This window comes from Podarcis pityusensis (genome assembly GCF_964106645.2).
Source record: "Podarcis pityusensis genome assembly, chromosome: 2".
NCBI classification, from domain to species: Eukaryota; Metazoa; Chordata; class Lepidosauria; order Squamata; family Lacertidae; genus Podarcis; species Podarcis pityusensis.
Window position 1 is genome coordinate 3,638,816 of NC_138029.1, and position 26,123 is coordinate 3,664,938.

At 44.3% G+C, this 26,123-nt stretch overlaps 1 protein-coding gene across 3 annotated transcripts; it reads right to left on the bottom strand.

Annotated features, from left to right (window-relative positions):
* Positions 1–25,707, bottom strand: TESPA1 (thymocyte expressed, positive selection associated 1). 3 transcript variants are annotated; one of them, XM_080990157.1, is made up of 9 exons: positions 25,563–25,707; positions 20,869–21,053; positions 9,308–9,350; positions 7,894–7,946; positions 5,569–5,622; positions 5,354–5,390; positions 4,943–5,041; positions 4,262–4,470; positions 1–3,865 (listed from the first exon to the last, which is right to left on the bottom strand). In XM_080990157.1, the coding sequence occupies exons 1-9, from the start codon at positions 25,628–25,630 to the stop codon at positions 3,171–3,173; spliced, it is 1,443 nt and encodes a 480-aa protein (XP_080846283.1). In that variant the 5' UTR covers positions 25,631–25,707; the 3' UTR covers positions 1–3,170. The 3 variants fall into 3 exon arrangements, with proteins under 3 accessions (XP_080846283.1, XP_080846282.1, XP_080846284.1); XM_080990156.1 differs by having other exon boundaries at positions 5–3,865; positions 4,943–5,044; XM_080990158.1 differs by lacking the exon at positions 25,563–25,707 and adding an exon at positions 25,455–25,506 and having other exon boundaries at positions 5–3,865; positions 4,943–5,044.
* Between the last annotated feature and the right edge of the window lie 416 nt (positions 25,708–26,123).

Genomic DNA, 26,123 nt, shown 5'->3' on the forward strand with positions numbered 1-26,123 from the left:
GGTGGTGGGCTCTCCTTCAGTGGAGGTTTTTAAGCAGCGGTTAGGTCTGCCATGGATGCTTTAGTAGAGATTACTGCACTGCAGGGGGTTGGACTAGAATACCCTTCCAACTCCACAATTCTGTGATTCTAAGAATCGCTGGAGGATTGCAGCACTGAATTCCACCCACAGAATTTGTCATTCATGCTTTACCCTTAAAACTTCCTTATACAATTTATTTTATTTCATTAAATTTACATACTGCTTGATTGTGAAACAACCAACCACCTCAAAGCAGTTTATAAAAAGAATAAACCATAAAATTATTGATAAAAACAGTTAATAACAACTATTCAAAACATTCAGAGGAGAAAATAAAACTAGAGATAAACACACACCATCATTCTAATAGGGCAGGCTTGTCCACATAAGAGCACATTCCTTGATTTATGCAAAACCAGACCAACCCAGGCCACAGCCAGGAATAATATTTGAGCCTCTTCGGTTAGAAGGCTAATCACCCGATCAATGTCCTACTTGCTAGGCTCTTTCTCAGTTTGTGGTAGGAGGGTAATTTATTAATGCTTGGGCCATTCACATATAAGATAAATAAGATAGATAAATACAATGCAAAATCCAAGTCAAAGTATTGCATAAAGTAACATTACTGCCTAGAATCATACATAAAACATCTTCAAAATACTATGTAAATCACATGTAGCATGTATGAAATTTACAAACTGAAATTCAATACAGATAAAAAACATTAATTATTAAAATATATTATGCTTAAATAAGCACATCCTCCAAGCAGTCGACTGCCATCTCCTCAACAACTCCTGCCCAGGTTTCCATTGCTGCTAAAAAGAGAGACCTTGTGTCCAACAGAAGGTAGAAAATGTTTTGTGGAATGGTACTGGATGAGTAAGAACAGATCCCAGAAATTTGGTGCTTGGTTCAGAATAAAGTGAACCAAAGAACAAATAGTGAAGCAGTTCCTCAACTTCTGGGGCCCCACAAATACACAAGCAGAGCGCCAAGGGAGTATGAGAGTGCTGACAATCATAGCTGTGAGCATTGTTTGGAAACAAAGGGCTGCAAATGCTTGCCTAAGCTTTGGAAATGTGAGCTTTGCAAGGTAAGCAGCCATTTGGTGGTCCAATTTGTAAAGTCTATATTAATTCAAAAATTTAGAATTATTAATGTTCTGTCTGGCAAGGACATTATATGTATTTTCCACCATGGAAAATATATAGAATGTCCTTGCCAGAGAAGACATTAATAATTCTAAATAATTCTAAATTTTCCAAATTCAGAGCAGAAAAATGATTGAATGGAGTAGGATATGAATAAAGCACCTTCCAATATTTTAAGTTCCAACTTTTGCAGTTTGATACCTGCTCCAAACATAACTTGGGGAATACCCTACCAGGAGACACTTTTATGATTCACCAGTATGGATGGGGAAACGGATGGGAGATCGAATGGAGGGGGAATCTACCTCTGCCCTGACCAAAGCTGAAGGAGTGCCAGGTGGAAGTCTTAACAATTCCCCAGAAATGTATTTTGGAGGGCCTAGTTTAGCCCATCCTCAAATAGCCATCCTCAGACAGCCACACCGTACAGGATCTGAGCAATAACTTTACTTTGAAATATTTTCAGGGCTAGCACAACCAGATCTAAGAATTGCCCCAATTGTTCTCATAGCCACTGCTCTGATAGCTTCTAACTGGATGCCAAGATTCTTAAATACTTGGCATTGTTCAATTTGGTGACCATTAATAGACCATTAATAGACCAGTTCCTCAATTAGGAACAATAAACAGTTATCCGTATTAGTGGTGGCCAGTTTATAATACCACAATAGTAGGGTTGGAGTTTTTTGGCCAAAGTTCCTAAGCTTTTTTCTTTTTCTTTTTTAGCAAAATTGCAAAAAAATAATAATGCTGTTTTAAGCTATTTTTATGGAAAGTGGGCAAAAGCAGCACTGCCAACATTGGCTGCCATACATCCGGATTTTACAGGACATTTTCCTGATTTCCATCCAGACATTGCTAGAGGCAGTGGTATTCCAGATATGTCCAGGAAATTCCAGACGTATGGCAACCCTATACAACAGGCTTCTGTCGATCAAATCAAAGACTGATGCTAAGTCGACAAAGGCAACAAGTAAGTGTTTGGTAGGTCCAGCAGTTGCTTATTGGGCTAAGAAATGCAAGACAGGCAGTGGTCAATAGTGCTTTCCCTTTTCCTAAAACCAGCCCGTTCAGGAAGGATAATGTGGTTAATAGATTTCCAGTCGTCCAATTTCTTTAGCAAATATTTACTATATAGTTTAGGATCAGATCAAATGGTACATTGTTTGGTTTTGTAGGTTCAGGTGTCTATGCCAATTCCTTTAAAAATAGAAATTAGTTTGTTTCATGTGTTCACAGTCGAATAATGAAGAATACATTTTAATAATTTAAAATTTAAAAATTACATGACATTTCAGAAATGGTGTGGAACATTTCCCCTGTGGAAATTGCTCTTTTTACTTTCAGTTCCGTAAGTCACATGTTGATGCGACAGCTATCCCCACATGCCTTTTTTTTTTTTAGTGTTTAATTAGACAATCTCTTGGATCAAGATTTGAGCTAGATGACAAAAGAAATTGTTGGAGGAAACACACTGTCTTGAGCAAGCCTCAAAAGCCATTGAGCCAAGACAGGAAGTCCTGGCTAAAAGCCAGCGTGCCCCACGACCCCTACACCAATTTGCGCGCTTCCCAGTGTGAGCAATACTTTATGGGGAACACTGAGCAATTTCCCACAGGTACTTCATCATTGTTTTAAGGCCACAAACCATCCGCTACACTCCATGTTTCCTTCTTGCCAGCTTCATTGGTTCTGCTCTAGTTATTTGCCTTTTAATCAAAGTTTGCCTATTATATAAAGTCATCTGCCTTTTAATTTTTTTAAAATGCCAAAATGGAGTAGGGTCTTGGGGCCACAAATATCTTCTGTTATGCTAGATACAGGCCATGGGTTAGCCAACCCTGCTTTACAAGAATAAAGGCAAGTCACTACAATTTAGCACCCACAGTGCACTTGTGGCTCTGAAGCAGATAACATGTAGCAGCTCACTGCTAAGTTCACAAGCATTTGATCTGCCAGCTTTCTGGCTTACGGCTCACACTCTTAGCCACTGTGCTACCTCAACTCTGTCAAGATGTCCATACCGTTCTCCCCTCTGGTGGGTGAGTCCCTTTCTGCTGACCACTCCCCAAGGGATTCTTCACTGCTTTCCTCTGGAGATGAAACCACTTCTAGAGAATGGTGTCCATAACAGTACAGTTCTTGATGGCCAAGGTGGTCTGGCCCCTCCATGCTTTCTCCGCAGTGAGAAAGCCACGGTTCCAACTTTGAATGAGATGTAGCTTGAGGGCAGTAGTGGGAAGAAATCACAGGAGTCAGCTCCACTATGGTAGACTCTGAAGAGTCACTTCCCATTCTGCCATGATGAAAGGGGACTTCAGGGAGCGCTGTGTGAGTCTCATCCTTCACGCCTTCCACATCAAAGTGGAACTTGTCTCTGCGGGCTTTTTCCATCACTTCCCACACTACCTGTTCCAGACGACTCATAGAAGATGGCACAGCAGAAGGTCCTTGAGGCCCTCCTCGGGCGGAAGTGTACAAGCACATCGTGGAAATGGCTTTTTGCAAACGCTTGAGAGGAGGCAGAGACTCTGGCTGGGAAGGAACATTCCAAGAATCTGGGATGTCTGGGAAAGCCCAGAACAAGTGGGCAGGGGAAATCTTTTGGATGGGAGTCTTAGACACATAAGAGTAGAGGCAGAAGAAAGCATCAGCCGTTACAGCCAGAGTCTGGACTTGCTTGAACCGACCTGTGAAAGGAAGGATAGAAAGTGTCAGAGGAAAACCAAGAGACCCTAGCTTCCAGCTCTTCCAGGTCACATCTGTATGGCAGGGACTGTACACACACCTGAAAACTAGGCCTGGTTTCATTTTCCTGGGTTCTAGTTTTTTTTTTCTGTCTTCCTCTTGCCTAAGCAAAGGCTTTTGTTTGGTCCTGTCTTCTGCTCCTGGTCCCAGTTCTACCTGCTTTCCTATGTTCCATCAAGAACAGAGGTCCTTTCCCATCACCTGCTACCTGAGCTCTTTTCAGATTTCAACCAAAGATGCCAAGGGTTGAACATGGGAGCTTCTCTACATGCTCTGAGCCTCACCCTTTGATATCACAGTCCCAGAACTGACAGCCATGAAATGCTTGTGGCACTTACTTGCTAACATCAAGCAAGGATCCTCCATCTCTAACCGTTGCACCTGGGCTCTGAGGAAGAGCTGGAAATCAATGCCCTCAGCTTGGGAGGGAACGGAGAAGAACCGAGATGGGATCCAAGATGCAGCCTGTGTCTCCTCTTGTATGAAGCCCAGGTTGCACAAGATGCTCTCAGCATCAGCTTCATAGAGATCCAGCACCTCAGAGATGCTAGGCAGAGAAGATAAGAGTGTGAATGCAGAAGTATCCCAACTGATTACTGAACCATTTTCAGGTCATAGCCCCACAAATACACCACTAGGTATGTCCGCAAGCCCCTTTCCTTCAGAGAATAACGGGCAGCATCTGTGGGATTTCCTCACCCCCAATTTATCTTCCTCACAGCCTTGTGTGGTGAAAGAGGGTGCTTGCAATAATATTCATGGTGGTGTCTGGTAGAGAAAGCAAACACAGAGCCCTCTGTATGTTGTTGGACCATAATTCCCATCAGCCCCAGCCTGCTCAACTAACCGTCAGGGATGGCGGGAGCTGTGGTCCATGACATCCAGAGGGCACCAGGTCAGCTGCCTCCAATGTACAGACCAGAGGCTAGGTATCTCTGCTCCAATCACTGCTGGTTTGTTAGTGGTGTAGGTAGATCTTTAAGCCAGTCCAAGTCCTACACAATACAATCCATGCTTACCTGGAGCTGGTCTTGTTAGTGCTGCCTGAGAAGGCACTGGAAGTCATGCTGTGATCCAGATTGAGATGTTGGGAAGGCCAGAATGTATGTTTTTGGGACCTGCTGTGGAAGAAGAGACAGTGAAGAGACACATCTGCATGCATACCCACATCCCTTTTGGTGTGCATGTAGGAAGACAAAAAGGGAGGGCAAGCTGGCAGTCACAGCCAGCTGCACACTTGCACAAGACTGATAGTGTGACAACACCCTACAATGTTATTAGACAAATATGCAGCCAGTATCTCATTTCAGAAATAAAACTAGAAATCTCAGCCCCGCCCTGCCCCCCCAAAACAAATTTAAATTCTGGATTTCAGATTTCTCCAAACTTTGGCTCTAGCAACGCTAACCTCCTTAACTCTTGTTTCTCACCTAGGCTCAGCTCTGTCTCTGTCCAGTAGCACCATTGCTGGAAAGAAGAAAAGAAAGGTCTCTCATGAGCAAAGGATACATTGCATTCCTACGAAGAGAGCTGACGGCCAAGGAGCATATTGGCAGAGTTGCACCATCAAATTAGCATTTTGCCACCCATCCATGGGCCATCTGGAAAGAAGGCTTGCTCACACCCAACAATCCTCATCACTTACCTTCTGCTCCCAGGCTAAGGTCATCTTCAAAGCTGGTTCTGTTGCTGCAGGATCCTACAGGATAACACAAATACATAGTCACTCAGAGCAAGCATCCACAGGTGGAAAAGGGACTGGGTGAGACCAAAAGGCTGAGTGGCTTTCTCTATGCAGTTTTATTATGGACATGCCACAACACAGCTCTACATGGGCAGGGCTGTGTGAAGGCTACAGTTCCACAGAAGAACAGGAAATCCAAACAGTGTAGAATTCAGCTTCCTAAAATGCTCAGATTTTTCTTTCTTTCTAATCCCTGTGAAAATAGGCTTGTAAGTTTGCAAGCAATGCCTGCTGAAATCTCAGAAACCTAATGAGTTTCTGAATAAGATTTCCAGCGAAGGGGGGAGCAGTTTAATGCCTTGTATACCCCCTTGCTTTCCCCCTCAAATTAGTATGTATTATTGTTTAATTAACTTATGAATCACTTTACAAAAGCATTGTAAGGCGAATTACAAGCAAACAATAAAAATAACTAAAGTAGGTTTTGAAACAATACCAGAAACAACAGCGGCTGCCTTTCAATATTTTTTAGAGAAAACATTGATGACTTCCGGTGCTTTCTGCCTTAATGGGTTCAGCTCCCACATTAGCGGAGATCATTTGCAGAGAAAAACAAAGATGATTTTGAGGGTAATTGTCCTTGCAAGTTCCCCCCAGGGCTCGGGGGGACTGAACTTCACCCGCAGACCGTTTTGGCTCTCGCTCCGGCATGGAATCTGGGAGGCAGGAAGATGCTGGGTGCCAAAGCACTTTGCCTATCGGTAACTCCCCGACACAGCCATTAAGATGCAGAGGCTCTTCTATTTAATAGGGTGAAATTGACTCTAATTTACAGACGTGTGCAGGATGGATGGGACAAGATTATAAACTGGCAAGTGAATCAGCTACTGAGTCGCAATGTTTAGAACTGGTAAGATTTCCTTTGTAGAAAAATATGGTATGTGAGGGGGGGAGCCTTTTATATATACCATGTTTGCTACATAAATAATTCGGCAAACCTCCCCCTAAATGCCAACAAACTGATAAAAAGCAAGAGGAGAAAAAGAGAGTGGGGTTATATTTATGCATTAATATGAAAATATAACTGTGTGAGAACATTGAAATGATTTAAAGCACTGGACTTCCACTTATCACAATTTGGACTATGGGCCGAAATTACATGGGAAAAGAGGAAGAGAAAGAGCAAAAAAGTGTAAGTAGAGATGCTGCGTACAACATGATCAGAAGAGGAAAAATGAAGAAACAAATGGAAAAATAAACTTCTCACACAGGGAATTTACGGGATATAGAACTCCTTCTGCAGAAATAAAATTTATTAAATGTGTTAATACGAATGGAAGTCCAGAACTCTGTAGTTGTTGATAACAGACTACGATCAGGACTGAATGTAATTGGATTAATCAAGATTTCGGAAGCAGGAAGAAATAATAACTTTGCACTTTGAAACCCAGCACACGGGAAGTCACACAAATTGTATAATTGGCCTTATAATTTATATATATTTGGATATGAATTGTAATTTGACATTGATAAAATGTGGCTGCTATTGGACTTTAGTAATTGAAAATTAATTGATTTATTTTTTTTTTGAAAAATAGAAAAAACATGGATTGGTTGATTGATTGATTATATTTCTATGTTGCTTTTCATTCAAATGAATCCCAATACAGCTTACAAACAATAAAAAAAAGAACATCACAAATACAGCATAAATTATATAGAATAATTAACAAATCATCAATAAAAACAAGTACAACCTATAAAACACTCTTAAAGCATCAACTAAAAAATGAGCTAAACATCACAATTAAAGCAAAAGTAATATTATATGATTAACAAACCAATACAGCATTTATAATCTATAAAATAATATCAACAGCATTAACAAAATAGCAACCCAAAAATAAGCTAAGAACTGTTAAGGTCATACACACATTCTCCACACCCCTAGGGCTCATAATCTTTCACTCTGTTCAGCTCAATAACATACACATGACGCCCTTCTAAAGGTTCATGAATGAGGCTGTGTACATAACCATACATTAAAGTACATTTGAAGCACACACACCCAAGAACCCTGGGAACTATATTTTACCTATCAGAGAGCTACAATTCCCAGCACCCTTTAATAAACTACATTTCCTGGGACTTTTTGTTTGGGTGTGCACACGCTCAAAATGTGCTTTAAATGTATGGTGTGTGTGTGCAGTCCAAACTTTAGCCTACCTTACTTCATGTTTGAGAAGGCAGACCGAGCAAATAACAGAAATTGCAGAAATCACTTACCAGCATAGGCACCCGGAGCAGAGATGCTCTCTGAGAAGGGGTCCAGTGAAGAGCTGAAAGCCAGAATCAAGAGCTGCATCATTACAGCTATAGGAGTTCCTAAACCCTTTTGCCATTTCTCTCCTAGGACCTAGCCGGAACATCACAGACAATTAAGTCCCACTCAGCAAACAGTGGCACCACCAGGGCTGGTGCTGCATTAGGCAGAGCAAGGCAGCTGCCTCAGGCAGCAGATGCAAAGCTGCAGGGGACAGATAGAGCTCTGAGTGCCGCATGGCTACCCCGGGACCCCTACACTAGCCTCCTGTCCTCTAGTGCAGTGGAGGATACCGCCCATTCACTAGTACAGTGGTGCCTCACAAGACGAAATTAATCCGTTCCGCAAGTCTCTTCGTCTTGCGGTTTTTTCGTCTTGCGAAGCATGGCTATTAGCGGCTTAGCGGCTTAGCGGCTATTAACGGCTTAGCGGCTTAGCGGCTTTAAGAAAAAGGAAACAAACTCGCAAGAACTCGCAAGACGTTTCGTCTTGCGAAGCAAGCCCATAGGGAAATTCGTCTTGTGGAACGACTCAAAAAACGGAAAACTCTTTCGTCTAGCGAGTTTTTCGTCTTGCGAGGCATTCGTCTTGCGGGGCACCACTGTATTGAAGGAAAATCCTAGTCCAATTGGCTTCCGTATGTTCCTTGGGAGAGAGCAACATCTTGTCCTTCACCTCAGGCAGCAAAATGTCTTGAACTGGCCCTGATTGCCTTAAGTGCTAACCTCCAGTTTGCAGATCTGAAGCCCTACAGTCCAGGAAATCCACAAATGACAATGCCAGTACTGTGTGTGGAGTGAAACTCTACACCAGGTGTGAGGAACCTTTAGTCTTCCAGATATTGCTGAACTACAACTCCCATCAGGCCCAGTAAACATGGCCAATGGCCAGGGATGGTGGGAGTTGTAGTTCAGCAACATCTGAAGGGCCAAAGGTTCCCCTTACCTGCTCCAGACAGTCACTCTATCCTGAGTTCAAAAGTTCTAAAAACCTGGGTGGGACCAAGGAAGAGCCCCCCTTTGGAAGCCACACTTCCATAATGCAACAGTTACTGAAATGAAAAAGGAACGTTAGAAATCAAGGCAGAAGCTCTTGCATTATCCCCAGTAAAACTAGTGCAATGAACTGAGTGTGATTAGGAATCTATAGTTCTCCAGATGTTGCTGTACCACAACTCCCATCATCTTTGACCATTAGCTATGCTGGCTGGGGCTGATGGGAGTTTGAGCCCAAGAACCACATGTTCTTTATCCCTGTTGCAAAATATGTGCATATCTAAAAATGCTCCTGATTCTTGAAATCAAAATATAACTTCTGACAATGTCATGATCCTTTCGGGTAGTGACCTCCTCCATGACCTCTCTCAGGTAGACTCACCTGCATTCCTGCAGCCAGCTCTCAATCTTATTGGATGAGCTCCCTGTTGGAAACAAAGAAAAAGTGCTAGGGCTCCTCACAGACTGGATAAGTTACTGTGATGATCCACATCTCTGCTGGGGCCAAATGCAGCCATCTAAGGCTTGTTAGCCAGCCTCTCAGCAAACCACGTGGGCAGGATGCCTGATGTCGCCACTACATAGGCAGTAGCAAAAGAAGAGGAGAATGAGGAAGAGGAAGAACACCTGAAAGTGAGTAATGGAATGAATGTGGTTTAAACATATGAATAATTAAATGAACTCATTATTTGGTAGTCATTATGGCCCTGTGAGCCCTTATTGCTGCTGAACAGCTGCATAACAGTGGAGGGTGCAATTTGCATAGAAGCAGGAGGAAGAATGCTTAACCCTTCCCTTCCCTGCAGCTTTCCCTCCAGCTATCTGATTGCTTTTCCTTAAAAAAAAAGTGTATATATACACACATCAAATATACAATAAAAAAGAAAAAACATATATACATACATTAAAAAGGAAAAAGAAAAAGACCTCCAAAACAAACATTTTCTAATACACTTCTACGTAAGGAGTACAAGCCGCCTCTGACTGCTTTTCCACATGGTTGCCTGCTGTGCTGGACTTCTTTTCTCCATGCTCAAGGAATAAGAGCTCACCATTCTAAAATTAAGTTAGAACAACCCTGTGTTAGCTGTTGGCATAAAAAATGACATGTATGGGAGGGGGGGATTTGCAAAAGAGAAGCAGTACTGGGAAGAGAGACATGACCCTTTCCCTGACCACTGCTTTCCCTCACAATCCAACTGGTGCTTTTTACTCCATCAGAGATTCTAATAAGTTTTTACTGAAAAGCAGCAGGGAGGAGAGGTTGTGAAGGAAAAGAAATGAGTGTGGAAGGATTAAAACCCCTCCCCACCAGGGGAGAAAAAGCAAGTGGGAAGAAGATGCTGAACCTTTCCCCCCATCCAGCCCTGCTTGTCTCCTGAAATGCTCTCCCCATGTTGCTTTTGACTTTCAGGCTCTGAGCCAGCCCATCTTGCCCATAGAGGCTAGTGGCACCGGGGCGTCAAGTTCTGGAGGGCGCCAGGCAAGAGTCCAGGGAACACCGAATGAGCGCGCTAAGTGAGCGAGGGCGCATGTGCCGCTCCCGCCGAGCGTCAGCTCAGTTTCCCCCCTTTTCCCCTGCAGACACCGAATTCTGCGGGGTGCCAGAAGGCTAAAAGGGAAAAAACCGAGCCAACACTCGGCGGAAGCGATGCATGTGCCCTCACTCGCTTGGCGCAGGCCCGCTCACTTGGTGTGCTGCCTGCCGTGGCCACCACAGCAAGAAGCGGCCAGCTGAGCCGGGAGGCGCCTGCCCTCCAGCTGCTGCCCGCCTCCTCCAGTCCTAAAAAAAGGTTGACAACTCTGGGAAAGGGGGGGCACCAGAGGGATCTTTGCACCACAGCGCCGGATATTAAGACGGCCCTCGCTCTGACACCAGATGTAAGCTTGGGGTACCATTCTAGACTCTGGAATTGAACCATGGTCATGAACACTTACTTAAAAATGCAAGTAAGTCTGCCCTATTGCATTTGCAGGCCCTCTTGCTGATTTGGCTGAGGGAGGCCCTCAACTGCTGCTGCAAAGTCCCTCCTTGATAACACCACTGAGTAAGTGCAGCGGAGGAGAATGCAGCTCAAGGTGGCTATCACAGAGGAGGAAGCAGGGTGGAAGAGCACAACATCCCTTTCTAAACAGCCACATTCCTGTTTCCACACATCGTTTATTCTTTGCACACAACCCATGTTCTGACAGACAAGGATGCGCTGCCATCCTGCCCAGTGAGACCGCTTAGAAAGCAACACACACAGAATCTGCTGCATTCAAAGTCCAAGTGGGTCTCCCCTGCCCAGAAAATGCACTTTTTTATGTTCGCTTTGCCAATAACATATGAGTTGCATAATGTAACATGGATGTTATTTTATTTGTGCTGCAGGGGGGAGTGGAAACCTTCTGCCCATTTTCCATACTTGTAATAGAAAAAAGAGAAAGTGAGAGAAAGTGGGGGAGGAAGAAGTGCAGAGGGGACATTGAAATGGCTCAGGGGAATGCATGGGTGCCTGACTACACGGGGGAGGCTGACAGCTCAGTGGTGGAGCTCATGGCTTGCTTACAAAATCTCTAGAATCTCAGCTAGCAAAAGGCTAGGGTGGGGTAGTGCCCTCCAGATGTTGTTAAGCAGTTTAGCCCTGGCCAGCATGACCAATGGTGAGAACTGGAGTTCAGCAACATCTGGAGCAACTTTTGTCTCCATGGACCACTTGAAAATGCTAATGGTGGGCCACTTAATGAGTTTTCTGCCTGCTGTAGCAATTGTAATGTAACATACTAGATGCTGTGCAATTTTAAATTGTATTTTATTGCTGCTTTTGTTTCCCTGCATATGCTATATATTTTACTGTAATGCAATTTGCATTCCATAGAATTCAAATGGCAAGGTAGTACAAGAGAGCTCAAGAAATAAAAGAAGCAATAGAGATGCAATTTAAAATCCATATGAGTACTGAATGTCCCATGCTGTGGACCACCTGAATGAAGTTGTGGACCACTGGTAGTCCCCAGACCACAGTTTCAAATGCCCTGATTTAGAGGATGCCACAGTGGCTACCTACCCCTGAGTTAGAGAATCATCTCTAGGAGAGGTTCTTGTTGTCAGGGCTGGGTTTAATGGGCCAGTGGCTTGATGCAGGAAGAAGAAAGGCACTGTGGGAACAAAGCTCTCACCACATCACTCTGCTGAGTGTTTGCATGTGTGAGTATTGGCTCACAGCCAAAGTGATAGAAATGCCTATCAACAAATTGACTCAGTTTGTAAGTATTACTTTCTTCTTTCCCACCCATCCCCAAATGCTATTTCAGAGAGGCCGCCCACCTTTCTTTCTAAAACACCACATTAGTGTTTGTGCATTTATCTGTTCATTCATATAGTTATATGCATATGAAAAGTTTTGAAAATGGGGGTTGAAAACAAGAAGTTTGGGGGTGAGAAGCATGGGCAGACAAGCCCATTAGCACCACACACATACAGGTTCTGTATCAAACATTTTGACCTTCTTTCCAAGCTCAATTCTGGAAAGAAAATGCTTATTTGGGCAGACCACAGTGAGGTTGCTTCCAGAGCATTTCCACTTTTCTAAATATTATATTAGATGATGATGATGATAGATAGATAGATGATAGATAGATAGATAGATAGATGATAGATAGATAGATAGATAGATAGATAGATGATAGATAGATGATAGATAGATAGATGATAGATAGATAGATAGATAGATAGATAGATAGATAGGTGTCAGGGAAGAGTTAGAAGCTTCCAGTTTATCAGAGGGAGAAAGCATTCCCCAAGGGGGGAGGGAGAGCAGTGAATCTAATAGAAGAGAGCAACAGGAACAACAGGGAGGGACCGGCTGTTCACTGGCCTTGCAGACAACTTCATTGTCCAGTAAGTGGGAGAAGCAACAAGAGGAACAGCCATTTTAGATCTGGTCCTAACCAATGTTGATGACCTGGTTAGTGGGGTAGAAGTGGAAGGATCATTAGGCGCGAGTGATCATGCTCTTCTGAAGTTTACTATACAGCGGAAAGGAGCAGCCAAGCATACTAGGACTCAATTTCTTGACTTTAAGAAAGCCGACTTCATAAAACTTAGGGAAGTGCTGGGTAGGTCCCATGGACAGTAATACTAAAAGGAAAGGGAGTTCATGATGGCTGGGAGTTTGTTAAGAGGGAGATACTAAAAGCACAACGTCAGGCAATACCAATGAGATGGAAACATGGAAGGTGCCTAAAGAAGCCAGGGTGGCTATCTAAAGAACTTTTAACTGAGTTAAGATTTAAAAAGGATGTGTACAAAAAATGGAAAAGGGGGGAAACCACCAAAGTGAAATTCAAACAAATAGCCAGCACGTGTAGACACAAAGTCAGAAAAGCTAAAGCACAGAATGAACTCAGGCTTGCTAGAGAGGTTAAAAGCAACAAAAAAGGCTTTTATGGGTATGTTCGTAGCAAAAGGAAGAACAAAGAAACAGTGGGGTCACTCAGAGGAGAAGATGGTGAAATGCAAACAGGGGACACAGAAAGGGCTGAACTCCTCAATGCCTTCTTTGCCTCAGTCTTCTCCGATAAAGAAAACAATGCCCGACCTGAAGAATTTGGAGCAAATGATTCAGCAGAGGAAACACAGCCCAGAATAACTAAGAAGATAGTACAAGAATACTTGGCTAGTTTAGATGTATTCAAGTCTCCAGGGCCAGATGAACTGCATCCAAGAGTATTAAAAGAACTGGCAGATGTGATCTCAGAACCACTGGCAGTCATCTTTGAGAATTCCTGGAGAACAGGCGAAGTCCCGGCAGACTGGAGGAGGGCAAATGTTGTCCCTATTTTCAAAAAGGGGAAAAGAGAGGACCCAAATAATTACCGCCCAGTCAGTCTGACATCAATACCAGGGAAGATTCTGGAGCAGATCATTAAGCAAACAGTCTGTGAGCACCTAGAAAGGAATGCTGTGATCACCAATAGTCAGCATGGATTTCTGAAAAATAAGCCATGTCAGACTAACCTGATCTCGTTTTTTGACAGAATTACAAGCCTGGTAGATGAAGGGAACGCAGTGGATGTAGCCTACCTTGATTTCAGCAAGGCATTTGACAAGGTGCCCCATGATATTCTTGTAAAGAAGCTGGTCAAATGCGGTCTTGACTATGCTACCACTCAGTGGATTTGTAACTGGCTGACTGACTGAACCCAAAGGGTGCTCATCAATGGTTCCTCTTCATCCTGGAGAAGAGTGACTAGTGGGGTGCCACAGGGTTCTGTCTTGGGCCCGGTCTTATTCAACATCTTTATCAGCGACTTGGATGATGGACTCAATGGCATCCTGATCAAATTTGCAGATGACACCAAACTGGGAGGGGTGGCTAACACCCCAGAGGACAGGATCACACTTCAAAACGACCTTGACAGATTAGAGAACTGGGCCAAAACAAACAAGATGAATTTTAACAGGGAGAAATGTAAAGTATTGCACTTGGGCAAAAATATGAGAGGCACAAATACAAGAGGGGTGACACCTGGCTTGAGAGCAGTACATGTGAAAAGGATCTAGGAGTCTTGGTTGACCACAAACTTGACATGAGCCAACAGTGTGACGCGGCAGCTAAAAAAGCCAATGCAATTCTGGGCTGCATCAATAGGAGTATAGCATCTAGATCAAGGGAAGTAATAGTGCCACTGTATTCTGCTCTGGTCAGACCTCACCTGGAGTACTGTGTCCAGTTCTGGGCACCACAGGTCAAGAAGGACACTGACAAACTGGAACGTGTCCAGAGGAGGGCAACCAAAATGGTCAAAGGCCTGGAAACGATGCCTTATGAGGAACGGCTAAGGGAGCTGGGCATGTTTAGCCTGGAGAAGAGGAGGTTAAGGGGTGATATGATAGCCATGTTCCAATATATAAAAGGATGTCACATAGAGGAGGGAGAAAGGTTGTTTTCTGCTGCTCCAGAGAAGCGGACACGGAGCAATGGATCCAAACTACAAGAAAGAAGATTCCACCTAAACATTAGGAAGAACTTCCTGACAGTAAGAGCTGTTCGACAGTGGAATTTGCTGCCAAGGAGTGTGGTGGAGTCTCCTTCTTTGGAGGTCTTTAAGCAGAGGCTTGACAACCATATGTCAGGAGTGCTCTGATGGTGTTTCCTGCTTGGCAGGGGGTTGGACTCGATGGCCCTTGTGGTCTCTTCCAACTCTATGATTCTATGATTCTATGATTCTAGGAAAGGCAAGGGTTAAGTTCTAGCTCAGATTCGGAGGAGGGGAGATACAGGCCAGCTCTAGCCAGGAGGTTAGAAAAAAGAGCGGGAAAACGAAGGGAAAGGCGCCTTCGCCATTTTGAGGGTGGCTGGTCACGGAGAAGCAGAGCTCAGAAGGTATCTGAAATAAGTGACTCTGAGGAATAATAGTTAAGAACTGTTTATAAGATTATTTTGTTAATACACAATAAAAAGTTATAAAAGAACAAGAAGCGTTTGTGTGGTGATCTAAAGAGGACAACGACCAGTCCTGACAGAATACCTTCTGCTCTGCGCCTCTTCACTATAAGTAAAGAAGGAGAAGCCAAAATGGAGGGAGCTGTGGCACCAGTTGGGCAAGGAGAAACCCCAGCACTCCAGCTAACATTACAGGACTTATGGCAACAGAACTTACAGTTGAAAAGTCAAGTCGACGTACTATTGGCAGCACTGGGTGAACATAGAACCATGTTGCATGCGACGCGGGGAGACAGAGTGAGTCAAACATTTACTGTGCGTCCACGTAGCTTCAAGGGAGAAAGCTCTGAATACATGGCTTTCAAGACAGAAATTTCTTACATAATTGAGATAAAGGATAAAGAATTTCAATCTGAGCAAGAGAAGGTTGCTTATGTGATTAATTTCTTGGAAGGGAGGGCTAAGGACTGTGTTATACCCCTAATATCTCGGAGGGATGCCGCCCTAGGAAATCTACAAATTTTTCTGCAGTATCTAGACACGATTTTCTTAGACCCTGCGCATGAAACAACCACAGCTAGGCAGCTGTTGAGAATGAGACAAGGAAAAGACACTGTGGGAGTTTATTGGTCCAACTTTAGTTTGCTGGTGCAGAAATTAAAATGGGATCTGAATTCCCCAACAGTTGCAGCCCTTTTTAGGGAAGGACTGAATAATGAGATTTTAGACCAATTGGCCCAAATGCCAGAACCTAGTTCCTTGGACTCTCTGGTCCGAACGTGCCTGCAATTGAGCCTACGCATAGAACGGAGGGCTAGTGAAAAGAAGGAACAATGGAGACCGCGATGGTGGGAAAACAATATCGAAAGTACAGAAAGCAGAATGGGCAATGTGCCAGGACGAGAGCGGCCAGAGCCCATGGAATTAGGGGCAGCCAGACCCCTCCCAGTTACTACCTCTTCCATGGTAAGAGGAAATGAAGGGAGAGGAAGAGACACGAGGCGTTGCTTTGTCTGTGGAAAACCAGGGCATCTAGCACGACAATGTCGCAATTGTAAAGAATGGGAGTCTCTATCTGGAGCAGACATGGGAGAAGACAATTGCCTGAAGGAACTGCATCAGGGAAACAAATGTCCCTGGCTGGAAATGGGAGCTTGCAGCCGGGTGGAGGAACAATAGAAGGCTCTCAATCAGAACCACCTATCCCAGGACTAACGGTGAAGGTGCAACTACAACTACCCAATGGACATAGGGTCCAGGTAGAGACGCTGTTAGACTCAGGAGCGTCAGCAGATTTCATAGACCAGAAATTGGTACAGGAACACAAAATCGCTTTGTTACCTTTGAATTTCCCACTACGAGTGAAAACAATCGACGGCAGACCGCTACTGTCAGGAGAAGTGACTTACAAGACTCCACCAATGAGAATGGATATGAGTCATCACTCAGAGACCAGGGCATTTCATGTGACCAAACTAGCTGGGCACCCGATAGTCCTGGGCATGAGTTGGCTCAATCGTCACAATCCAGTGATTGCCTGGCATCAAAGGTCTTTGGTTTTTGGTTCGATCTATTGTATGACACATTGTTTGGGGCAAAAGGGGAAAATCTCTGTGGAAGTAATGGGAACAGAGGTGGAAGGGAAGTTGATGGGGAATGAAAGTGAGATTTCGTCACAATATATTGCTTATCGGGATGTTTTTTGTGAAAAAGAAGTGGATAAACTTCCACCACATAGGCCCTATGATTGCAAGATAGATCTAGTCCCTGGGGCACAGTTGCCACCAAGCAAGATATATGCCATGTCCGAAGTAGAATCTGCAGCATTGAGGGTGTTCCTGCAAAAGAATTTGCAGAGAGGTTTTATTAGAGAGTCCACGGCCTTGGGGGGTGCTCCCGTCTTTTTTGTCAAAAAGAAAGGGGAGGAAGAAGCACCGAGATTAGTATGTGACTTCAGAATCCTTAATAGCCAAATGAAGCCTCGTGTGTGCCCACTGCCACGTATAGATGACCTCTTAGAGAGAGTAAGGTCAGCCAAAGTCTTTACCAAGCTTGATCTACGAGGAGCATATAATCTGATAAGGGTCAGAGAAGGGGATGAGTGGAAAACCAGTTTTTGTACTAAGTATGGTGCATTTGAATTCTTGGTAATGCCTTTTGGCTTGCAAAATGGCTCAGGGGTATTTCAAACCTTCATCAATCACGTCTTGGCAGGTATACTGGATCAGTTCTGTGTCTCTTATTTAGATGACCTCTTAATATATAGTGAAAGTATGGAAGAACATGTAAAACATGTCACGCAGGTGTTAGAGAGATTGAGGACCAACAGGTTATATGTGAAGTTAGAAAAGTGTAAGTTCCACACACAAAATGTGGAGTTCCTGGGATATTGCATTTCCCACAAAGGGGTCACATGGACCCCAGTAAAGTTCAGGCAGTGGTGGAATGGGAGGCACCTAAAACTAAGAAAGATCTACAGATGTTTTTAGGATTTGCTAATTTCTACCGTAAATTCATAGGTAATTACTCCAAAATCACAACACCACTGACTGATTGTCTAAGAGGCAAGGGGATATTCAGATGGTCTGAGGAAGCACAGAAGGCCTTTGATAAATTAAAGGCGGTGTTTGCTTCAGAAAAATATCTTATGCACCTAGATCCAAGTAAACGTATGAAGGTAGAAACTGATGCCTCTGATAGGGCTATTGGGGCCATTCTGCTGCAAAAGGACAAGGAAGGGGACTGGAGACCCTGTGCATTCTACTCTAGAAAATTAAATCAATCAGAACAAAACTACACCATATTTGATAAGGAACTTTTAGCTGCGCATGCTGCCTTTAAAGTGTGGAGACATTTTTTGGAAGGGGTATCACATCAGGTGGTGGTACAAACAGATCATAAGAATTTAGAGTATTGGAGAACTGCTAGACAGCTAAACCAAAGGCAAATTAGGTGGGCGGAATTTTTTGCTGGGTTTAATTTTAGGATTGAGTACATACCTGGGCATCAAAACGTTCGTGCAGATGCGCTATCGCGCAAACCTGAGTATATGGAAGGAGAAGCACCTCCCAAGTTGCGAGAAATGCTGAGATCGGATCAGTGGGGGTGTGCAGCCGTAGTAGTGGACGGCAGGGAATTCCTGCGATTGACAGTAACAGATGAGTTTGCACAAAAGAAAATGGAGGAACTGAGAAAAGGTAGAGGGGAAGAGGAAGGTTTCAAGGAAAAAGGTGGATTGTTGTACAGGAGAGGGGTGCTGTATGTACCTGCAGGTGAATTAAGAGTTAAAGTGTTGAGGCAACATCATGATAACCCGACTGCAGGACATTTTGGTAGAGAAAAGACCCTGTATCAGATCACACGGCAGTTCTGGTGGCCAAAGTTGAGGGAGGAGATAACGCAATATGTAAGAGGTTGTGAAGTATGTCAACGAGCCAAGGCACCCAGAGCAGCTCCTGCAGGGTTGTTACAACCTATGCCCACGCCGGGAAGGCCTTGGGATGTGGTGTCTATGGATTTTATAACGGATCTACCATCATCGCATAGGCAGACAGTGATCTTTGTGGTGGTTGACATGCTAACCAAGATGGCGCATTTCATACCATGTGCCAAAATTCCGACCGCGCAGGAAACTGCAAAGATGTTTTTAGATAATATTTTTAGGTTGCATGGTATGCCATCACAAATCATTTCAGATAGAGGGGCCCAATTTACATCACAATTTTGGAGGAGGTTAATGCAGTTACTAGATGTGGAGCTAAGCCTCACGTCGGCGAGACACCCGCAAACCAATGGGGAAGCTGAAAGAACGAATGCAACACTACAACAATATCTGAGGTGTTATGCTGGTTATCAGCAGAGCGGGTGGTTAGAGAAGTTGAGTCTAGCAGAGTTTGCGTATAATAATGCAATGCATGTATCTACGGGCAGAGCCCCATTTGTGACAAACTATGGCTTGCACCCAAGGGCATTCCCAGGTCAAGAGGAGCAGTTAGCAGTACCAGCAGCAGAACAAATGATAGAGGAGTTGAGGTGCATTCATGAGATATTGAAAGAGGATTTGGAAGAAGCTAAAGAGGCTTACAAGAGAGCTGCAGACAGGCACCGGCGAGTTGGGGAAGAAATCCAAGTAGGGAGCTGGGTATGGCTGTCTACCAAGGGACTACCAATACGAGGGAGGTGTAAAAAGCTAGAACCAAGGAGATTGGGACCTTTCCAAGTAAAGGCTCAAATTAACCCAGTTGCTTTCAAGCTTCATTTACCTGAAAATATGAGAATACACCCTGTATTTCATAGATCTTTATTGTCAGTGTTTGTACCAGCACATAAGTATCAAAGTTCAAGGGAACCACCTCCTTTTCCCACCATGATGGGGGAAGAGGAGACCGAAGTGGAAGAGATATTAGACTCGAGAATAAGTAGGAGGAAATTACAGTATTTGGTTGCATGGAAAGGGTTAGATGAGTCTGAGAACTCATGGGAACCAGCAGAAAAAATTAACGTTCCAGAATTGCAGAGAGAATTTCATAGAAAATATCCCCACAAGCCAAAACCCCATAACTGGCATATTCAAGAAATTTTTGAAGAGACAGATAGCGAGGAGGAAGAGTTCATAGGGTTCGGTCCTTCAGAAACAGAGGAGAGCAAGAAGAAGGAAGGGGGGCTTAGGGGAGGGGGTGATGTCAGGGAAGAGTTAGAAGTTTCCAGTTTATCAGAGGGAGAAAGCATTCCCCAAGGGGGGAAGGAGAGCAGTGAATCTAATAGAAGGGAGCAAGAGGAACAACAGGGAGGGACCAGCTGTTCACAGGAAAGGCAAGGGTTCAGTTCTAGCTCAGATTCAGAGGAGGGGAGATACAGGCCAGCTCTAGCCAGGAGGTTAGAAAAAAGAGCGGGAAAACGAAGGGAAAGGCGCCTTCGCCATTTTGAGGGTGGCTGGTCACGGAGAAGCAGAGCTCAGAAGGTATCTGAAATAAGTGACTCTGAGGAATAATAGTTAAGAACTGTTTATAAGATTATTTTGTTAATACACAATAAAAAGTTATAAAAGAACAAGAAGCGTTTGTGTGGTGATCTGAAGAGGACAACGACCAGTCCTGACAGATAGATAGATGATAGATAGATAGATAGATAGATGATAGATAGATAGATAGATAGATAGATAGATAGATAGATAGATGATACTGGCTCAAGGAGTTGGCCCTATTGGATCAGACCAAAAATCCATCTAATTCAGCACCCTCTTCTCAGAATGGCCATCCAGAGGCCTAAGGGAAGCCCACAAACAAAAGGATGCATCAAAGCAAGCTGTACTAAAGGAATGAAAAATTGGGCCATTAATTTCAATGGGACCCAAGTTCAGCTCACTTAGCCTGTGTCAGCTTCTACCTACCACCCCCATAAAACAGCTTGTCTACAAGCCATGGAGATTGTATACACTGTCTGAAAGCACCTCACACTGAAATATTATTACATAATGAGAGTAGGAGTAAATGTGTGTAAGCAGTTTCCCCACCTTGCAAGAAACCATCCTCCAAGAATGAGGGTTCAAGAGCTTTTTGGGGTGTGCAGGATGCCTCCTCTTCAGCATGGGACCCCTCTTCTTCTACAGCCACACTTGGCTTGGCCCATGCCCTCCGGCGCTCCCACGAAGAGTGGCTCAGCCAGGAGGTGAAGTTGTTGTCCATAACTGGCAAGACCCTAGGGAAGAACAAAATGTTGGGGTGCTGAGGTCATAGGATGCTCAGCTTTGTAGCAGTTATCAATCTTCTCCACTTGGGGCAGTTTTGAGTTACTTGACTGCCTTTTCATATCCTGGGTAAGGAGTTTCTCTTCACCACCACCATCCCTTAAAGTACACTTCGCAGTCAAAGAGATAGCTATGGTTCCTGGTGGAACATTCCTTCATTAGGCAAGTTGCTGAGTTGCCCAGAACAGGCAAACAACTGGAGTTTTGGTTAAAAGTTGGAGATGGACAGATCTGACCATTTTGTTTTCTCTCCATTTTCTCATCTTAAGTTTGCTGTGCACCATTTATGCAGCTAACAGATTGAGGTTCAATCCTGACAAGACAGAAGTACTGTTCTTGGGAGACAGGGGGCGTGCAGGTGTGGGGGACTCCCTGGTCCTGAAGAGGGAAACTGTGCCCCTGAAGGACCAGGTGTGCAGCCTGGGGGTCATTTTGGATTCACAGCTGTCCATGGAGACATAGGTCAGTTCTATGTCCAGGGCAGCTGTCTACCAGCTCTATTTGGTACACTTGCTCAGACCCTACCTGCCTGCAGACTCTCTCTCAGAGTGGTGCAGGCCCTAGTTATCTCCCACTTGGACTGCTGCAATGCACTCTACGAACAATGGGCACCCAAACAGCAGCATCAGGGTAGCTCTTTCAGGTTGATGGTTGTGTTTCTGGAATGATCTTGAGCAGAGAATCCCAATGCACCCCCAAGGGGGAGATCAATCCTGCATGAGGCCTCCCTACTCCAAAGGGCTACAGCAATGATGGAGAACTTGCAGCCCTCCAGCTGCTGTTGGTCTCCGGTTCTCTTCAGAGCCAGCTAGGGTTGGGCAAATATGTCACTTTCGGCTCCTCTGAGTTTTTCATCTTTCCAGCTCTGTTCTCTGCATTTCTTCATCAGCTGCGTTTTTGTGTGGGCTTCAGTTTGAATATTGTTTCTGGAAAGGCAAGTTTCCCAAGTTTGTCTTTCCATGCAAACTGAATCTCATTTATCCCTGTCCCTAGCCCCCAACACCACCTGGAGAGTCACACCTAAGAGGAGTGGTAGCTCAATTGTTTCTCTTTGGGGTGATTTAGTTTTTCAAGGTATGCCCCATTAGGACATGTTGAATTTTTCAACTTTCAAATTCCTAAAATGAGGGATGCTAAGAAGTTGTAGCATGAATTGGGCATTTAAAATATATTTTGGTTAAATTAATATAATTTTGCTTTTCTTGGTAAGTAAAATGTGTGTAAAATTGCACTGAAATCATTAAAAATTATTCCAGAGTACTTGCAGTTATATTAGCTCTATAAGGCTCTTTGAAGGGACGCGGGTGGTGCTGTGGGTTAAACCACAGAGCCTAGGACTTGCCGATCAGAAGGTCGGCGGTTCGAATCCCTATGACGGGGTGAGCTCCCATCGCTCAGTCCCTGCTCCTGCCCACCTAGCAGTTCAAAAGCACGTCAAAGTGCAAGTAGATAAATAGGTACCGCTCCAGCAGGAAGGTAAACGTCATTTTACTCTGATTCGCCAGAAGCGGCTTAGTCATGCTGGCCGCATGACCCAGAAGCTGTACGCCGGCTCCCTCGGCCAATGAAGCGAGATGAGTGCCGCAACCCCAGAGTCGGCCACGACTGGACCTAATGGTCAGGGGTCCCTTTACCTTTACCTAAGGCTCTTTGAACACTCCCCAAATGACATCCCACACCAGGCCTGTTTCACGCTCCCTTCTAGTACTTTTGTCTGGCTAAAACACACCATTGAACTGTAATACAGAGGTACCTCGGGTTACATACTTCATTAACCCAGAAATAGTACCTCAGGTTAAGAACTTTGCTTCAGGATGAGAACAGAAATCATGCAGCAGCGGCACAGCGGCAGTGGGAGGCCCCGTTAGCTAAAGTGGTGCTTCAGGTTAAGAACAGTTTCAGGTTAAGAACGGACCTCTAGAACGAATTAAGTACTTGACCCGAGGTACCACTGTAATGCCTTTGCCTTGTCTGAGTGGAAGGAGGAGATAAATGGATGTGTAAAAACCTCTGATCTCAAGGTCATGGGGTCCAGGGCAAAAAAATGTACATTGCAGGGGACTGGATTAAATGACCCTTATGGTCCCTTCCAACTCTGTGATTCTATTATTATTATCATTTAGCATTACATTACATTTTCAGAAGGTAAAATTAAAATTCTTTGGTTGTCCGAAAGCAGTTTATGTGCTTCTTCGTCAAATGTAAATTTATGAAGCTAACTGTTAGCCAGCCATAAAAATAATAGCAGATTTGAATTCCTCATACTCAAAAAAATATTTTAAGACCTCTTGCTGAAAATTAGCAAAAATTAAGTTTTACCCCCTAAAATGACATGCCTATCCCTTCTTTTATGTCACAGTTTGGGCTTTATTTGCTTTGGCTGAGGAGCTGTGACTCGATTCTGCACTGACTTCCAGATGGGACTTCTGGGAAGTACCGTAAGTGTTTTTCTGAGCATTTGAAGTTGGGTTTGTTTTTTGTTTCTGTGCCAAGACCACTTGCACCGGATGTAATGTGAGCCATCTCCCTTTACCTCCAGGAGAGTGAGGAGCAGAGCTGTTATCACAAGCTGCACTCGAGGCCACAAGAGGCTGGTTTCCTCCTTGCGGTTTGAGCTTCTATCAGCAGACCATCAAAAGAGCCTGCAATGGTTAGAGTGGGTGGTGGGACAAGCCAAGTTTCATTTACCGGACTAGATGTGACGTTTGTCATGTAGGCTGCCTTCTGTCATGTTGTTTCTTAACAAATGAGCTGATGTGGAGGTGGGAGTAAACTAGATCAGGACCCCCCTGCATGGGAGAAAGGGACTTTAACCCCATGTCTCAGCTGTGGTCCCATCAGAATTCCACCACTCCCTGCCCCACCAGGGCTGCTTTTTGCAATTCGAGGGAAGCTTCCATTAGTGCCAATGGGCAGAGCCATCCTCTTGCAAATGGAAACATAGGAAGAGTTGGCATATGCTGAGTCAGCCCATTGGAAACTCTAGCTCAGTATTGTCTTCGCTGACTGTCATAGGTTCTCCAGGATTTGAGGCAGCTCTACTTGGATACACTGGGGATTTTTAAATAAAGTGAATGTTAGAAAGACACTGTTAAATATCTGGTCCTCTCCCATCTGGGAAACCAGATCTGAGAGGTACTGCCTCCCGGGAACTTCTAACCAATCTGAGAGGGTGCAGACCTGGGTTTCTTTAGCATCATTCATCTCATTAAGGATGTGAAAGGCACAGCACTGAGTACATCCTACATTGAAAAGTGCTTGTAGTTCACAGGAGAGAAAGAGATGGCAAGCAGGGGAAGACATTTTAAAATCTGAAGACATTCCCTGGTACAGCTAGAGGAGAAGGGCTAGAGCTCCTCTGAGAGAGTCTGTATTGCAAGGGAAAGGGCTGTGGCTCAGCAGCAGAGCATCTGCTTTTGCATGCAGAAGGTCCTTGGATCAATCCCCAGCATCTCCAGGTAGGGCTGGGAAAGACCTATCTAAAATCCTGGCGAGCCACTGCCAGTCAGGGCAGACGATACACAGCTAAATGGACCAGTGCCCTGACTCAGCAGAAGGCAGTTTCTTATGTTCTTTCCTGCCTCTCTAGTCCTTCCAGGGCTCTTCCACATGGCAATTTATTGTGAACTCAGCGCTGCTCAGGGATGCCAGTTCTGCACAGCATAAAAACAGAGAGGTTTTTAATATTTGAGGTTTTCTATGTTTAAATATTTTGTGGGAAGCTGCTCAGAATGACTGTGGGAACCCAGCCAGATGGCTGGGGCATATTATTATTATTATTACTATTATTATTCACCCAACACCATGTTTTCCCATTTATTCCTGGTTTACCATTTCCATGGAAAAGCCAATAAGTTTTTTTAAAACCCTGCTGAAATGATAAATCTAGATTATATCTTTTTTAATCATTGTGAGTTTGTTCTGAACTGCATTAATTGTTTGTTGAAATATTTGTTTTTGCTTTACTGATATGGTAGTGTGTGTGTGTGTGTGTGTGTGTGTGTACATATGTAAGCTTATATTGGATAGAAACATTGTTTGCTCCTTTTTAAAGCTTTGTTATTATTATTATGAGCCACTTTCAGCTCCACATTATTGCTGAAAAGTGGTATACAAATATTAAATCAAAATCACATCACATTTTGGGGTGTTTATGAGATGGCACTGTGATGAAAACCATGAATCAACTGAATCAACAATAAACTGCCGCGTGAAAAAACATCCCCCCCCCAAGAGCATTCTCTTTCTCCATTTGCAGCCCACTCCCATCCCACCCTATTGCTCTCCTCCATCACCTCCTTCTCAATATCCTCCTCATTCCCATTCCATATCACCTCCACTCCTTCCCTCACCTCTGTTCAGAGGACGGTGTCAGAAGTAAGCCTGTCTGTTCAGAAGCAGGTCATAGCCTGTGAGTGACAGGGCCACACCTTCATTTGTCGGCTGCTGCTGCTACTTACCCGGCCCTGGGAAGAGCATGCTGGGTTCTCAGGTGAGCCCCTGGTGAATCTGGCATCGCGCTCTGCATCTCAGCTGCCCAGGGTAGGACTATTGGAGGCCCTTGCCCATTCCTGCCCCTCTCCCCACCTCACCCAATCTGCGTCAGCAGAGACTGGAGGAAGCTGATCTGTTTTCAAGAGGAAACTTTCGTGCTCATCTCTTTTGTTTTGTTTTTTCTCATGAAAACCTCAAACGGTGGCTCACATCCGGCTCTCACCCACCCCGTGAGGGAAAAGCTTAATGGGCTGCTGAGTGAAAGCGGCAAAGGAGGCAGCAATGTATTGGCCTCTTAGGCCTGGCCTGGAACTATTTATTCTCTCTCTCTCTCTCTCTCTCTCTCTCTCTCTCCTTACTACTTGCCCTCTTCTGTGCTGTCTTGAACACTATGCTTGCTTGCTTGCTTGCTTGCTTGCTTGCTTGCTTGCTTGCTTGAAAATAGTTCACCATGCTTCATTGTGGTGTTCAACAGTGGAACAAACAGTGGTGGACTCTCCTTCCTTTGAAGTTTTAAAGCAGAGGCT